This window comes from Microchirus variegatus (genome assembly GCF_963457635.1).
Source record: "Microchirus variegatus genome assembly, chromosome: 4".
Lineage (NCBI taxonomy): Eukaryota > Metazoa > Chordata > Actinopteri > Pleuronectiformes > Soleidae > Microchirus > Microchirus variegatus.
In genome coordinates, this window is record NC_139805.1 from 2,983,231 (window position 1) to 2,999,144 (window position 15,914).

General features: G+C 40.4%; 1 protein-coding gene across 1 annotated transcript; it reads right to left on the minus strand.

The window, feature by feature from the left end:
- Positions 1-1,336: 1,336 nt before the first annotated feature.
- Positions 1,337-10,543, minus strand: serpinb1 (serpin peptidase inhibitor, clade B (ovalbumin), member 1; the record flags this gene model as incomplete). Its single annotated transcript, XM_083887472.1, has 6 exons — positions 10,373-10,543; positions 7,171-7,308; positions 6,963-7,080; positions 6,682-6,824; positions 4,696-4,851; positions 1,337-1,744 (listed from the first exon to the last, which is right to left on the minus strand). Exons 1-6 carry the CDS (start codon positions 10,538-10,540, stop codon positions 1,337-1,339), a joined length of 1,131 nt encoding a protein of 376 aa, XP_083743598.1. The 5' UTR covers positions 10,541-10,543.
- Positions 10,544-15,914: the final 5,371 nt, after the last annotated feature.

Genomic DNA, 15,914 nt, shown 5'->3' on the forward strand with positions numbered 1-15,914 from the left:
TTACGGATGCACGAAGCACGCAACACTCTCCACTATCTGGTACCGTTTATTAGCTGTTAGTATGTAACACCTGCTATTTATCTCGACTTCGCATATGATTTTGTCCTCTGAGGTTTATGTTAATATACAACTGATTTCATCACATTGAAGGTGGAATTTCTAAATGCTCCACAGACCTGTGAGCAGAGAACCTGTTTCATTCATTCATTCATTGTCTACTACTTCATCGCAGAGCAAAACGGGGCCAACACAGGGTTGAACAACCATCCACTCTCCTAGTTTAGAGTATCTAATTGTATATACAGATTTTTATCCTGCTTAAATTACATTCCAAACTGTGCAATATCTATATTTTTAATGGTACCCTGCTAAAATCACTTTCATACTGTGTAAATATTTATATTTCTATTTTTATATACTGCAAAATTACATTTCATTCTGTGATATTTATATTCTATATGCTGCTAAAATCACATCTCACACTGTGATATTTATATTTCTATATTTCATATACTGTAAAAAAAATTACATTTCATACTGTGGAAATAGTTTTATTTATTATTTTTTATACCCTGCTATGGGTCACGTCTCATAGAAATGCACTTTTTATATTTAAACCCTGCTATAGACCTGCTATTTCATACTGTGCAATAAGAATTTGATGGCTGTTTATCCTTTTAATGTAGTACGCTGAAACTGAAAACCCACCTCACGTTAACTAGGGTCACTTTTTCTTTTTAATGTCCTTTTGACCCATACTCTGGTTGTTGTTGTTGTTGTTGTTATTGTTCCTCGTTGTTAGCTGTATGCACTTTCAAGGTGAAGTCAAGTAAATCTCGTTGTACAACTTGTATAATGACAATAAAGGCATTCTATTCTATTCTATCTGCATATTTTGGACTGTGGGAGGACACTGGAGAACCTGGAGAACTCCCTCGTTTGGACCAGGTTTGCAAGTCTTTTTGCTGCAAGGTACCAGTGCTAACCACCATTCTACCGTGTGGCCCTGAGAACCTTTATCATTGGTTCTAAACAAAGGAACTGTTCTCAGCACGGTCTTTTTTTAAATGTCGGTTTAATTTTCACCTACACAGGCAAAACATCACATAAGCTGGCCTTTTTACCGTTTTCCATCTTTAATTCCAAAATCCAAACCGTTCAATAAATCATACTTAAATCATATTTAAAACTTCATTAATCAACAGCTACATTTATGATCCAGTGCAAAACATAGTTAATTAGCAAAACGTCACGGAAAATAAAGCCCTTGTTAAAATAATTGTATGTGTGCATGCATGTACGATGAGTGGCCAACTTCTTCCTCTGCAAGTTCTGTCTACTGAGGAGATGAAAACCGGCCAAGGAAGAGGATGGACTTGGTCTTATTGTGCCTGATGAAGAAGAGGAAGGGGTGGTCTGCAGTGAAGTGCTCCTCCCTAATCATACAGAAGGACACCATTCCAGCTGTGGCTGCAGCTGCCTCTGTGCCCTCCTCATTGACCTCCACAAAGGCTTTGTGCACCACTGTGGACAGGAACAGTCCCCCTTCACCATTCATGCCAGACAGGTCAGCCTTTGCTGAGCAGAACACGTCGCTCATGCCCAGTTGAGCCAGAGGCTTGTTCAGCTCGTAGTCGTCCTCTAGCTTGAACTTTGGCAGGTGAACGATGACTTCTGATTCCACGTCCATGTTTTCTCTGTTGGTCCACTCGTCCAGCTTCTCCTGCGTCAGTGCGTTCTCCAGCTGGAACAGGGCAAACACGTTTTATTGTATCTCTCAAACGTTATTCAAGCATCAGTGTTATAAATGTGTTAAAATGTGTTAGGTAACATGTTTCAATGTAACATGTTTGAAACTGAGAGCTTAAATCTCTGAGATAGCTTTCTGTATCCTTCCCCTAAACCAGGGGTCTGCAACCTTTAGGATGAAAAGAGCCATTTTTGTCGTCTCTCCACCCAAAAATTCATTTGGAGCCGCAAAAAAACCCACAAGATGAAGATAATAACACATATAAAGGTTTTTATACAGACAAACTCTATACAATAGTAATAGTCTCTTTCATTTATGACATTTAAGAACTACAACATGTTCAGTTTATACCCAACCTCTAGACCCCGTAGACCAGACCTGGTTCTTCCATTGTTTCATTGTTTGTGGCAAACTAAAGAAATTAAAATGAACCCACTTTGAAATAAATGAAGCAAATATTTGGATTGTATGTTGTTCGTGCTCAAGAAAAACGGTATGTGGATCCAAAGATGGACAGGACGCGTCCAAACGTCTACTGAATATTGCATTTTACGTCGACATTGGATGTTGCACAAGATATTAAAACACTTTTATTTGTCGCCTTGATCTCTAAAGCTACAAAGGAGCCACTGCAGAGTGGCTGAAGAGCCACATGTGGCTCTAGAGCCGCAGGTTGCAGATCCCTGCCCTAAACCATGATGTTGAACAATCATTGTTTTCAGGTCATTTGAGAGTTGTTAATAATTAATGCTTAATGTATTGAAATCAATAAAAAAATGACCTAAACTTATGCACATGCCTAATTTTGTTTAAATAATTCTTGCACACTTTCTGTAAATCATGTAAACTTTATTTCACTTCTCAAATATCACTGTTTGTCTCCTATATGATATATTTAACTGAAATATATTATCCAAACAACCAATGATTTATAAAGGAAAATCATGAACATTTACAGGGGTGACCAAACTTTTGCATACCACTGTACCTTTCTAAGATAGGAAATGATTCATGGCATATGCAATGTTGTTTCTTTTATGTTTGTACCGTTTATTGTCAGTTCTGCTCCATGCCTCACCTTCCAGTACTTTTCCATTCACCCCTCCTCTGCCAGCCACACCCACCTCATCAGCCAACTCAGCTCACCCCGTGTACCACTGCTCATCAAGCACCAGTAACATTTCTGCAGTTCATTCAGTCCTTGCCAGATTGCTCTTCACTCTTCTGATGCCAGACTTTCCAGTGCTTCTCTAGATTGACCGCCCGGATGCTGACCGTGTTTGTTGTCCTGTGTAGCCTCTTTGGCTTTTGACTGCTGGCTTCCATTCTCGACTACCTCTCTTTCCTGCCCCTCATGGATTTCTCTGCCTGGTTGGATTGTTTGGTTTTATACTTTACTTGTCTCAACTTCCCCCGTCTGCCTCCAAATGGCACTGTTGTCTGACAAAGCCTAAATAGACTAGGAGTGTTTTATGCATTTACATTTGGTCTCTACCAGGCACCTAAAGTGCCATGATGTCTTCAGCAGTTTATCTCTGACTCTGTTTACTGTTTATTGCTGAAGTATGGAAGTAAATCTGTGCCATCTGAGTTTGAATTCGAATTTCTAACACTGAATTTTTTTGCATCGAAATTAGACTTTGAATTTTAAAAACCATCAAATTTCAAGCACTGTTTTTTTTTTGCCATTGATTTTTTTTCAACGTTGAAATAAATTCAGTGTAAAAAAATGTGATGTCTCAAAAAATTCAGTTGCAAAAAATTCGATGTCTCAAAAAATTCGATGTCTCAAAAAATTCGATGTCTCAAAAAATTCGATGTCTCAAAAAATTCGATGTCTCAAAAAATTCAGTTGCAAAAAATTCGATGTCTCAAAAAATTCACTTGCAAAAAATTTGATGTCTCAAAAAATTCAGTTGCAAAAAATTCGATGTCTCAAAAAATTCAGTTGCAAAAAATTTGATGTCTCAAAAAATTCAGTTGCAAAAAATTCGATGTCTCAAAAAATTCAGTTGCAAAAAATTCGATGTCTCAAAAAATTCAGTTGCAAAAAATTCGATGTCTCAAAAAATTCACTTGCAAAAATTCAGTCGCAAAAAATTCACTTGCAAAAACGTCAGTTAATATCCAGGTCACCAGAGAGAAGCAATCGATCCCTGTCTCCATTCATCCAACACCAATCAACGTACGCTCCATTGGCCATACATGAATTACAGTTTAATACTAAACCTCATAACTTGATTTGTGGCGCCACCACTGGCTGCTCCTTGTTGTCTATCAGACGAACTGAGTAAATGCAATAAGCGCCTGGCTGACTGCAAAATGTCATCATGCTGATGACCCTGTCATCACAAACAGCACAGAAAAATTAGGATATTACAAACCAGTAGCAAAAAGATGATGTTTTAAACAGATAAAAGTTACTGGACTTTAATTAGGATGACCATATTTAGAAAGGAGACCACTTGGCTCTGCTTCGAGATACTTAAATTATATTTGGATGAATTGAGACAGGGATCGATTGCTTCTCTCTGGTGACCTCGATATTAACTGATGTTTTTGCAAGTTAATTTTTTGCGACTGAATTTTTGCAAGTGAATTTTTTGAGACTAAATTTTTTGAGACATTGACATTTTTGCAACTGAATTTTTTGAGACATTGACATTTTTGCAACTGAAGTTTTTGAGACATCGAATTTTTTGCAACTGAATTTATTTCAACATTGAAAAAAAAATGAATGGCAAAAAAAAACCAGTGCTTGAAATTTGATGGTTTTTTTTAAATTCAAAGTCTAATTTCGATGCAAAAAAAGTTTTAGAAATTCGAATTCAAACTCAGATGGCACAGATTTACTTCCATACTGGGGTCCACAGCAGGGGTTTATCTGTGATTCTGAATATAAGAAAATCAAATGAAGCTATTTTGAGAGATTGGAGGTTTGGTACCTTCTGTAGAGAGTCGGCGTCCTCGGGCAACAGTATGAACATGCTGAGCTCGTTTCCCTTATATGGGAGCTCCAGGATCTGCAGGTTGTGGTCAGGAATGTAGTTGTAGGGCAGCTTCTTCATCTGGTACATCATCTGAACTGGTTTGGTCTCATTCTGACAAAAAGGAGACATGCAGTTAGACTATAGTTATGTCTCATTAAGTGCTTTTTGTATTTGCTCTTCACATTTTGTTTTTGCTCAGCAAAAGATCACATTTCTTTCAACCACCTCTTGGAACTTGGACGATAGTGTTTTGTAATAAAATTGCTTTTTTTTAGCTTGTTGATTTTTTGAGAGTAAGGAAAGGTTTATGGGCAGCCCATGTCCAAGTGGAAAGGGAACTTGGCTTGTAAGCCGGTTCGAGTCCCACTAGGTCAGAAAAAAAGGTCTGGGCTACCCCCCTGAGCAAGGTTTTGACAATGTGTGCAGTCATTGTGTTGACTGCACAATGTGTAACCTGGAACATCAAATCCCCATACAACACTTAAACAGGCCAACATTAAAGCGTAATTTTCAGCGAGAGCTGGGTTCCGATTACAGAACACAATGGGGAAAATTGCCCTTTAATGTTGGCCTGTTTAACAGCATTGTATGGGGATTTGATGAACCTGGATGACATTCGGATGATTCCGTCCCACACAGCTGGCATGGCTCGGCTCAGGGTTGACTGGCTCACTCCTGACCGAAATCGGCTCACGAGCCAATTATCATCGTTTGCAAGTAAATCCTCGCGTTCCCTAAATACTCGCTCACGTCGGATTGCACCATTTGCAAGGTGTTCATTGTTCATAATTGTGTCTCTGATGTGCACATCACTCTGATGACTGCTTGTTTTCACATTATTAACAGTTTCCCAGCATCACCACTAAGTGTCGCCAAAGGAACAATAGCTGGAGAAACGTGCATAGGCCAGCCATGAAGTTGGGCGTGGGCACCGCACATTTCCACGGTCATTTCACGTTTCATGCATCTGAACGTGAGCGTGGAAAAGGACGTACGCCACGTTTTTGTACATGAGGCCCCGGTCTCTCCACTTCACTACCTTCTCCTTCATTTCCCGCCTTCTCTTTCTCTTGTGCACTTTTCTTACGTGATGTGAGAAGCTCTGGTTATCCTTGTATCACTACACTGTGGGGCCATGTAGCTAACACGTATAACAAATACGAAGATAACGGAAGATATTTATTACACACAACGGTTTAGACTACTTAATGCTATTGTATTTGTTATTTTCCGACTTAGAAAAGTAAAGGATGTCACCTGGTTTAACTCTTTGGTGTGATAGGTGACACAAAGTGGTTTTATATCAGGTCTACTGCTACAACACACTGCTGCGTAGTGTGTTGTAAAGTCATCCTGCTAAACGGCAAATCCTGTGTAAACGTCATGGATTAAAACATGACAGGTTTTAATATATTGTATGAAGCTGTTGTTGTCTTTACTCAAATCAAAACTAATCAAGGAGCAAAACGCTCTTACAAATCACGAGCGAGCGATTTCACATTTAATTAATGGCCGCGCTGTTATCGCTGAAGCTGAATAACCTTAGATTAAAGTCATTATAAATGTGACTTTAAGTTAAATTGGTGTGTTTAAACTTCACCTTCAGTCGGGGGGGCAGCGCAGTCGCTCCACTCTGTGCTGGTGTTGCAGAGCCACCGCAGCAGACTCGCTGTGTGTGAGCCAGACTGTGAACAGTGCACTGCACGTTTGATGCAGGGCCGTAGCTAAGTGAGTCAGGGGCCCTAAGATTATATTTACAATTATTGACTTTTGGTCAATTTATTGTTTGTTTCACTACTTTGAAAAGCTTGTCGCGGATGTTTTCACAAGAAAAGTTTTTTTAAAACACAAAAGTTAGGGGGGCAGCTGGGGAGGCAAGGCTCTACAGTGGGGGTTGGGGGGGGGGCAGCTGCCCCCATAGCTCCGCCCCTGATTTTTCACCTTTGTGACTTTAAAGGGCATCTCTTTGGTGTTTGCTTCATCAAAGCGGTTCAGCCAGTTCCCCTTGAAGTAGATGGCATTAACCAGAGCCATCCTCGTCATCGTACTGACTGTTCCTGGCTTCAGGAGATCTGTGATCTTCTCTGCAAGGAAACAGATGAGGCCACCACTGAATAAGGATTTGCATAAGACGCATCGAATGATTTCATGCATTACAAACTGCAGGTAAGTTTATTTTTTTTTGTCTTTTTTTTTTCCACTGCCAAGAAAGTTTTACCCACTTTCCGTCTGCTCCTCGACCCAGCTGTTGATGTCCCCTCTGCACGCCTCTGGAGCCCCAATGAAATCCACAGCCTTCAGGTCCGCATGGTAGTACTTCTGCGTAGCATCGAGGAAAGTCTGCGGAGAATGCAGTAATTCAGACTCACGAAGTGAGCAATTCAGTCATTGTACGTGTGTCCTTTGAGGAAGTGAAGGCTGAAAACTCACTTGCAGGAAGTTGGCCGTTTTCTCTCCATAAAGACGATTGGCTGTTTTCAGAGTGTAAGATGCCGATGGTGTGATTATGTCCGTGTTAAGCTTCTTGAAGTCTGCGTGGAAACCTTCACCCTCGCTGAATACCAGAGCCTGAGGAGACACACACAACTCTCATGTGTTACTACACTGTATTTTTGTGTATGAAAGGGATTATGAGATTATTAGAGTATTAGGGCCACAATATTTTTGCCATGACGAGATTAAAGTCACATCAAAAATATTGTGTTTCTTCATGTGAGGCCCTAATACTGGGGCTACGGGTAGCTCAGGAGGTAGAGTGGGTTGGCTGGTAGCCTCCTAGCTGAGTGTCGTGGTGTCCCTGAACAAGACGCCTCACCCTAATTGCTCCTGACGAGCTGGCTGTCGCCCTGCGTGGTTGACTCCACCGTCGGTGTTTGAATGTGGGGCGTGAATGGGTGAATGTCAGTCAACACTGTAAAGCGCTTTGGATAAAAGCGCTATATAAATGAGGACCATTTAATACTCCGTCGTAGATTAAATACATGTAGATGTTTGTTATGTATGTTATGTGGCTGTAGTTGACAAGTCATGCAGATATTAGTCCAGAGCTCCCAAAACTTCACAGGTTTGAGGTTTTGAGATCCCTTCAAACATAATAAAACACAGTATTTAAGTGTTTATCGAAAATCATCATTCATACCATTACTGATACCCATGTGTATTTGCCGTATATGATGAAGCAACTTTGTTTAGTGTACATGCCACTTCTGTATTTGGTATGATTCCCCTTGATCTTTCTTTAAAACGGGAGAAACTTGCAGTTAGATATGGCAATCAATTTAATGTCGTCCATTCCAAAGATATTCTCATATTCAATGCACACGACTACCTTGTTGTCAAAAACTCATCTCACTGTGTCACACCTGTAACACCACTGTTAAGACTCCAACAGTGTTCAATCATAAATCTGTAACCCGAGTGAGACACAGATCATCCATTAGTAACGATGACTTGGGGCCAATTCCAATTCCTATCTTAACCCTCAATCTTAACCCTCAAGCTCAACCCTTAATCTTAACTGTCCTCAAAACCAAGTGTTGAGGGTTATTTTGTCACTTAGAAATGGGACACCCCTTAAATGCAGATACGTCTTCAGACTGTAGGGGGCAGAATAACGCGAAAGCTGCGTCCAGTCTGTCAACTCCAAAAAAGAAGAAGAAGAAGAAGAACACATTTACGCCACGATTATGGTCCAAAACGCAGCCGCCCGCCTGCTGACTGGAAAGAAACGGCGTGATCACATCAGTCCTGTCCTTGCATCTTTGCACTGGCTGCCTGTTCATTTTAGGATCCAGTTCAAGGTTTTATGAATTGTTTTTAAGTGTTTTAATGGTCTGGTACCATCGTACTTATCAGAGCTCGTACAGCCTCACAGTACCTCCAGAGCACTTAGGTCAACAAACCAGCTGCTTCTGGCAGTACCTCGGTCCAGACTCTCTACTCGTGGGGACAGAGCCTTCTCAGTGGCGCCCCCAAGCTGTGGAACAGTCTACCTTTCCAGGTTAGAGCTGCACAGTCTGTTGAGCACTTTAAAAACACTACTAAAAACCTATCTTTTTACCCTGGCGTTCAGTCCCAGCTAGACGAGAATCCTTGGCTTTCCTATTTTATTTTTACTTTTATTTTATTTGTTTTTAATTCTAATTTTAGTTTTCGTTTTAAACTAAGCTCTTACTATTCCTTTATTGTTTTTATTTGTTGTCGTGTTGTGTGTGGTTGTATTGTGTTCAAATAACTGTGCAGCACTTTGGTTCAACTGAGGTTGTTTTTAAATGTGCTTTATAAATAAACTTGACTTGACGATCCGTTTGTCAGTCAAGTTATTAGGTTGTCAGTTAGTTATAAGATGATACTCATACAAATATTCAGCTGACAGTTACCACACACCACGACTTATTGAAAAGTAAACCATAGCAAACGATCGCGTGTCCGCACCGGCCGGCTATTGACAAAAGATCGTAAAATAAAAATAAATGTTACGCAACAATGACGTCAGTAATCTATAATATGGGCCTAAACTAAGATAATACAATGGTTTTCATCATTTTTATATCTCTGTTAACAAAGAAAATACTTAATTTGTATTAAGTGCACTTGCACTAGCGGGAGCGCACATTTTTGAGATTGAGGGTTAAGATACTGCGGTCACGCCAGCCGTCTTTCGTTTTCCCGTGGTCGAGCCAGCCGCTCCAACATTTCAAGTGCGCCCTTACTGCCGACTTTATGTCAAATACTTTTGCGAGCTGACCGCGGCGTGTGGAAACTTCCGGTTTTCAAAATAAAAGGGAGTATTAAATGTGCCAAAACTTTATTTTAAAAATACGAGTGTGAAGATTTGTTTTGTATTTCTAAATAATAAACAAATACATTAAGAGGTGTGTCTCATTAAACAAATGTGTGATCATTCACTGATTTTGAGCCAGCAGGTGAAATAACCTGGAAGCTACAATGCTCATATTTTACTGTATGAAATGTATTTTAAAAAATGTATTAAAAATATGAAAAGTGTTGAAATGTTATTAAAAAAAGGTGCGTCTCATACAGCAAGTGTAGCTAAACTGTCCTACACTGATTTTGACCCCCTAGGTCACATGACCTGGAAGCTATTGAGCTAAAATGCTAATATTTACATTTAAAAAAAATTAAAAAAATTATAAGAAGTATTAAAATGGAATAAAAAAGGTGTGTCCTGACTAGGCAGTCTAGAACTATGTGTCTGCACTCATTTGGAGTTTTTAAGTCACATGACCTGGAAGCTATTGAGCTAAAATGCTAATATTTACATAAAAAAAATTATATAAATTATAAAAAGGACTAAAATGGAATTAAAAAAAAGGTGTGTCCTGACTAGGCAGTCTAGTTCTATGTTTCTGCACTGATTTTGAGATTGAGGGTTAAGCAAGGAATTGGAATTTTCCAAAAGCAAACAGGTGTCATGAACTAAAACCACAAATCAAAAAGCGGAACGACCACTTCTTTTTTTTTTTTTTGAAAGCAAACAAAAATGCAGAACTTGTTTCTTGAGGTCGAAGTTCACTGAGACACACCTTTTCTTTTTTTTGAACCACGCACCTGGGTCCTGCTGCCACATCATGCTTAATGGAAACCATCGGACAAACGATCAGTGCTTTACCTTTGCCATCTGAGCAGCTGTGTCTCCTCTCGCACCGAGGTAAACCATGGCCAGAGCTGAGCTGATGCTCAGTGGAGACACGAACATGTTTCCCTGAGGGTTCGATTCACTCAGAGTCCTGAACAGGTCCAAGGCGAACATCGTGTTCGAGGTGCTGATGGCGGCCATAACTGACGACGGAGGCTTTTCCCTGTGACAAGTTAAAAGCGTGTGTAAGTTAGTATAATACAAAGACAACATGTGCGGGTGACTTGAATGGCGCTACACTGTAGCGCGAGATCTATGTCGGCGCTTTTGTAGCTCGTTGTTGCTCTTACGTCACTCTCAATCAAAATCAATGTCTCGCGTGTGTTTCAATAATGTTTCCTTTAAATGAAGTTCAAATGTCAATTTTCGACGGCTGCATCACCGTTCAACCCGGAAGTAAACCTGCATTGCTTTAAAAAACACTCTTGGCTGCTGTGAGATAACGTCATATGATGCTGTGTGTGTGTGTGTGTGTGTGTGTGTGTTAAAAGTTATTTTGTTATTAATGTGTTATTTACCTGATCGTGAAGCGGTGTCCGCTGCTCCCTGCACACACGTGCACGCACGCACACACACACGCAAGTGAACAAAAAAAACACACAAAAACAAGTGAAAACACTATGATAAAAATACACCAAATAGTGGAAAAAAACGACAGAGCGTTAGATCAGTGTCTTACTTGTACCTGAGAGTTTGGACCACTGGTCATTTATTGAAAGCGCAGGATGCAAAGCCTGTGGGTGTGTCTGTGCGCGTGACTGGGCAATAATTCACTGATGACAGAAAAAAAAGAAAGAAAGAAAGTCCACAACCTTTACAACAGAGCAGTGTTTGATGACGTTCAGCCGCGCCATTGTCCTTATACTGAATGTATTTAAAGCTGAATTAGTTTGAAGGAAACTAAGGCTACATTCACAGCGACTTAGTGACTTAGATCGAGCTTTTCTTCAGGGTTGTGAGCCAACATGAGTCATTTTTAGCAACGCTATAATGACTATACAGTATTATTATTTCTCAATCAATTTATTGGAACACATCCAGTTTTAAAAGAACACCTTTTTCAGAAACCTGCTTCCAGAGGTTAAAGTGTCAAGTATTTCATGTGTTTTGCGACCTTGAACAATGTATTTTATTGAGTCTGCAAATGGAGCCGTCAATTTAAAACAATATGTAATCTTACAAATTGCAGGTGGAGCTAATCAGTAGGTAAAAACTTTAGTTTATACTAAAATGAGTGAAGAATATTCTCAGGTAATGTTGCCGAGTTGCGATCATGTCAATTGACTGTTTGTGTGGACAGACAGATAGATGGATGGATGTCCTTGTGAATGTGCGGTACTTCTCATTTCGTTTCAGAGTGAACTTTCACCCCCAGAAGACAGAGTCTTGTGATTGGCCAGTACTATCCAGCACATCCGTTCTCAGAAGCGCAGCGCCCCCCTCTGGAACGGCGGATGCACTGCTCCTCATTATCAAAACATTGTTTTAACAGTGTTTAAAAATAGCTTCTTCACGACTCCCCGCCGCAGTCCCTTTATGACTTTAAACCGGAGTCAGACCCAGAGTCAGAAGACACTGTTGCTCGTGAAACACCTCCACAACGGACGTTATTCTTCTTCTGCGGTTCAATGTACGTAACCGGATGTGCCCGGACTAGTGCCCGGAGCAGGACGATCGGTTGTTCAGGAGAACCGCTGCTTACGTAACTATTACGGGATTTTCAGAGATCTCACTGAGCCCGAGATTACAATAAAACACAACGTTCTCAGCAGTGGCTGAACTGTTTGTTTAGAACCGTCAGGCTTCATAAACAAGGTAATGATGCAGATACACACCAAAAAAAACAGCGATAATAGGAACTTCCGCTCTAGTTCCGCTTTAAAAAAAAAAAAAATTGTTATTCAACAATAATATAAAATGAGAACATAACCTACAGCAAGACTACACAGGTAACCTCACCAGCCCAATTAAATAAATTAGCCCTGGCTAGCAACAATAAGGTTATTTTCTTTTTTTTTACATTTTACAGGCTGAAATTCACAATGCATTTAGGAGAAGTATAAGGAACTTGTGCACTTTGATACTCTCTTGGAATAAAACAAGATGTTTAGGTTGTTCAGTTAATTAGTATGGTTCAGAATAAAAATACCTTTTCACATGACGTTCTAAGTCCTAGTGTTTCTAGAGTCCGGTGTTGCTAGGAATTGTGAGAGAAACAAGAAACAATCGGGCCTGTGAAAACAAGTCCAAAACGAGCGACTTCACTCGCTCTCAAAAAACAAACTTGCACAATGGCCAGCAGAGGGCGCTTAAAATAGCTACATGAAGTACATTCTATACACAATACACCTCTGATAATTAAACTTTGCACACACATAAATATCCTGAATCTATACATTTATAATTGCTTTTTTATATTACATAATAATGCAAAACAAAAGAATTCCTACCGAACCCGTTATTGCCAACAATTGAAACTTTCAAAAGTTGGAGAAAGCAGCCATGCTATCTAAGATAGTGAGAGTTAAAGGGACACTGTGTAGTATTTATGGGTTTATATAACCTAAATCCACTTTTTTACACATATTATGTGCTCCTGCATTGTCTAGTCGCTGTATAATAGTTTTTGTTTCATTTTCGTAGTGTTTCAAAAAGTCATGTAAAATAACACGGTCGCGGACCGCGGTTGCATAGCCACTGTTAGCAGCGAGACGCCATGTTTCTACCGGAGCCTGTAAGGACAAACGCGAGAGAACAAATCAAGCGTCTCTTTACTTGTAGCAGAAGTCCCGCCTCCTCTCTCTCCGCTTCGTCTGCTACGGCCGCGGTAGCTCCGCCCTCTCCCTCGCCTCACGAACCTCATCTGCTGACACGGAGAAAGACGACGAGGACGACGTTTGACCGGCTGAGGACACCGTAGCGCTCAGGGAAGGGAGGGGGTGAGCAGAGCAGCAGTTCTTTGTTGTAAATTTCAGCCTCTCCTCTAGATGGCACTATAAACTACTTACTTCACCTTTAAGCAGCGATGGGGACTTGAGACTTGACTTGGACTCCAGACATAGCTGTGTTTCAAGTAGCAGATAGTAATCAATGCTCAGCTAAGACTTCTTGTCCTTTCTTGTTTTATTCCAAGAGAGTGTCAAAGTGCACAAGTGCCTTATACTTCTCCTAAATGCATTGTGAATTTTCATTTCAGCCTGTAAAATTAAAAAAAAAAGAAAATAACCTTATTGTCGCTAGCCAGGGCTAATGTATCTAATTGGGCTGGTGAGGTTACCTGTGTAGTCTTGCTGTAGGTTATGTTCTCATTTTATATTATTGTTGAATAACACTTTTTTTTTTTTTTTTTAAGTATCAGTCCTCATGTTTGTACCATGGTTCATGTGGTCAGTTCACTTTTAATACAGATGCTATCCAGTTATACAGGGTTATACAATTAGTTAGTAAGACATACACACATCGTGTACCCTGTGGCGATGAAGACTAACACCAACATATTGCAAATTAAATTTATAAAATAGAAACAAGATAAGATAAGATAAGATAGTCCTTTATTCGTCCCGCAGTGAGGAAATTTCCAGTGTTACAGCAGCAAGACAATAAGGATAAGGATAATAAATAATAAACATGCATTACCAAAAAGAAATAGAATATATAAAGTACAATATATAAAGATATTAACACTGACTATAAAAATAGGTTTAAAAATAGAATGTACATTATGCAGAATATACACGGTATGAACATGATATTTACAGTGTAAGGAAACAAGGCTGAGCTATTAAATAAGGATATTAAATAAGGATATGGATATTGCACTGATGAGAAAACTACAGTATAAAACATTTGACAGTATGAAAAATGACAATATATTGCACTTAAAAAAAAAAGTACATTATGAAAAAATATATACAGTATATTACACCAATGAAAAATGAACAGTATATTGCACATGGAGAGTGGAGTGTGTGTGTGTGTGTGTGTATTGTGTGTTTCCTCACAATGCATTGCAGTAGACTTCTTCACCAGTTGGGTGTGAACGACTGGACTTGCTTGAGTTAATTTGAATACGTTTCACCTCCACTTGAAAGGAGTGTCTGTGTGACTTACTGAGCAGAGATTATGGCTCGCCTTCACTGTTCATACACTCACAGTATCCATTGGCAACCAGCAAAACATGATAAATATTTGTGTGATTCATGGCACCCTTTGGACACAGTCCTGTGTTACATAACCACCATCCTATAGCCTCTCCTATTTTATAATATACTGCTTATCACCTGCACCGAGGAGGTTATGTTTTCTCCAGAGTTTGTTTGTCTGTGTGTTTATGTGTCTGTTAGTTGTTAGCAACATAAACTCGGAAACTCTCAGACAGATTTTGATGAAATGTTCAGGAAATGCAATGGGACTAGGAACGAGTGATTACATTTTGGGCGTGATCGGTAGACGCTATCACTGGTTACAACACTGGCTGTCTGACCGTAACGTTATCACTGGCAGACCCGGCTGCAGAAAAATATATAAGGGGAGGCATTACATTTTTTTCAGGAGGGCAGACTTTTTCAACCTACAATTTATTTGCTTCAGGGTGAACAATGTGGCTCTGTGACGGCTCCTGCAGTGCATACAGCAGCTTCACTACTGGAAACAGAAGCACGGATGTCAACCTGAACACTTAAGTAAACATTCATGCTAGGAGAGGTATAGCTACAGCAGCTAGGGAGCACAAGGAGCAGCACAAAGCAGTGTTAAGGCCACATTATACTTCTCCGACTGCGTAATGCGTTATCCGTCTGCGTCACCACGTAGACCACTCGAGCCTTTATACTTCTGCGTCATGGTGACGGATAGGCGCTGCAATTTCCCGCCCGATCAGTAGTGGTCGCTGCGCAAGGTTGTTGTGCTTTTGGCTACAGCGAGCAATGGCGTCCGAGGGAGAAAGACTGTTGTTGTTGAAACAGTGGCCGTTTGTCACTTTTCTGTGTCCCGGAACGCAGTTTTAAGATAATTTGAGGTGAGAAATTGGCCATTTAGAGTCTAAACATGTGCTGTGTGTGTTAAGATATGACGTATTTATAGTTCGGCAGCGACAAAGTCGGCGGCGTTCAGCTCCGCCCTCTGTGGACGCTCGCTGCTCACTGTGAGCCGGCACAGAGCAGCTTCGCTCGGCCTGTCCTGAGGACCAATCGCAGCTCTTGCCGTCTCCGTTGTCCCTTGACGGAGTGACGGACACTTAAAAAATATTCCGTGCACCCGGAGACGATGCAGAGGCTCTACAACGGGTTCTGCGTCGACGCAGAGGACTCTGCGTAGCCTACGCAGAGCACTTTACGCAGGAGTATAAATTGGGCTTTACCCTTCTGCCTACACGTAGCCTAAAGTTTACACTGTTCGGTACCTTACCTTAGTAAGGAGAGGCTGGGTGTGCGTATGAAAATAGGTTACGGTGTTTTTTTTTAGGTGCTGTAGCTACAAGCAAATCTCAGACCTTTTTGAATGTGAGAAAACAGAG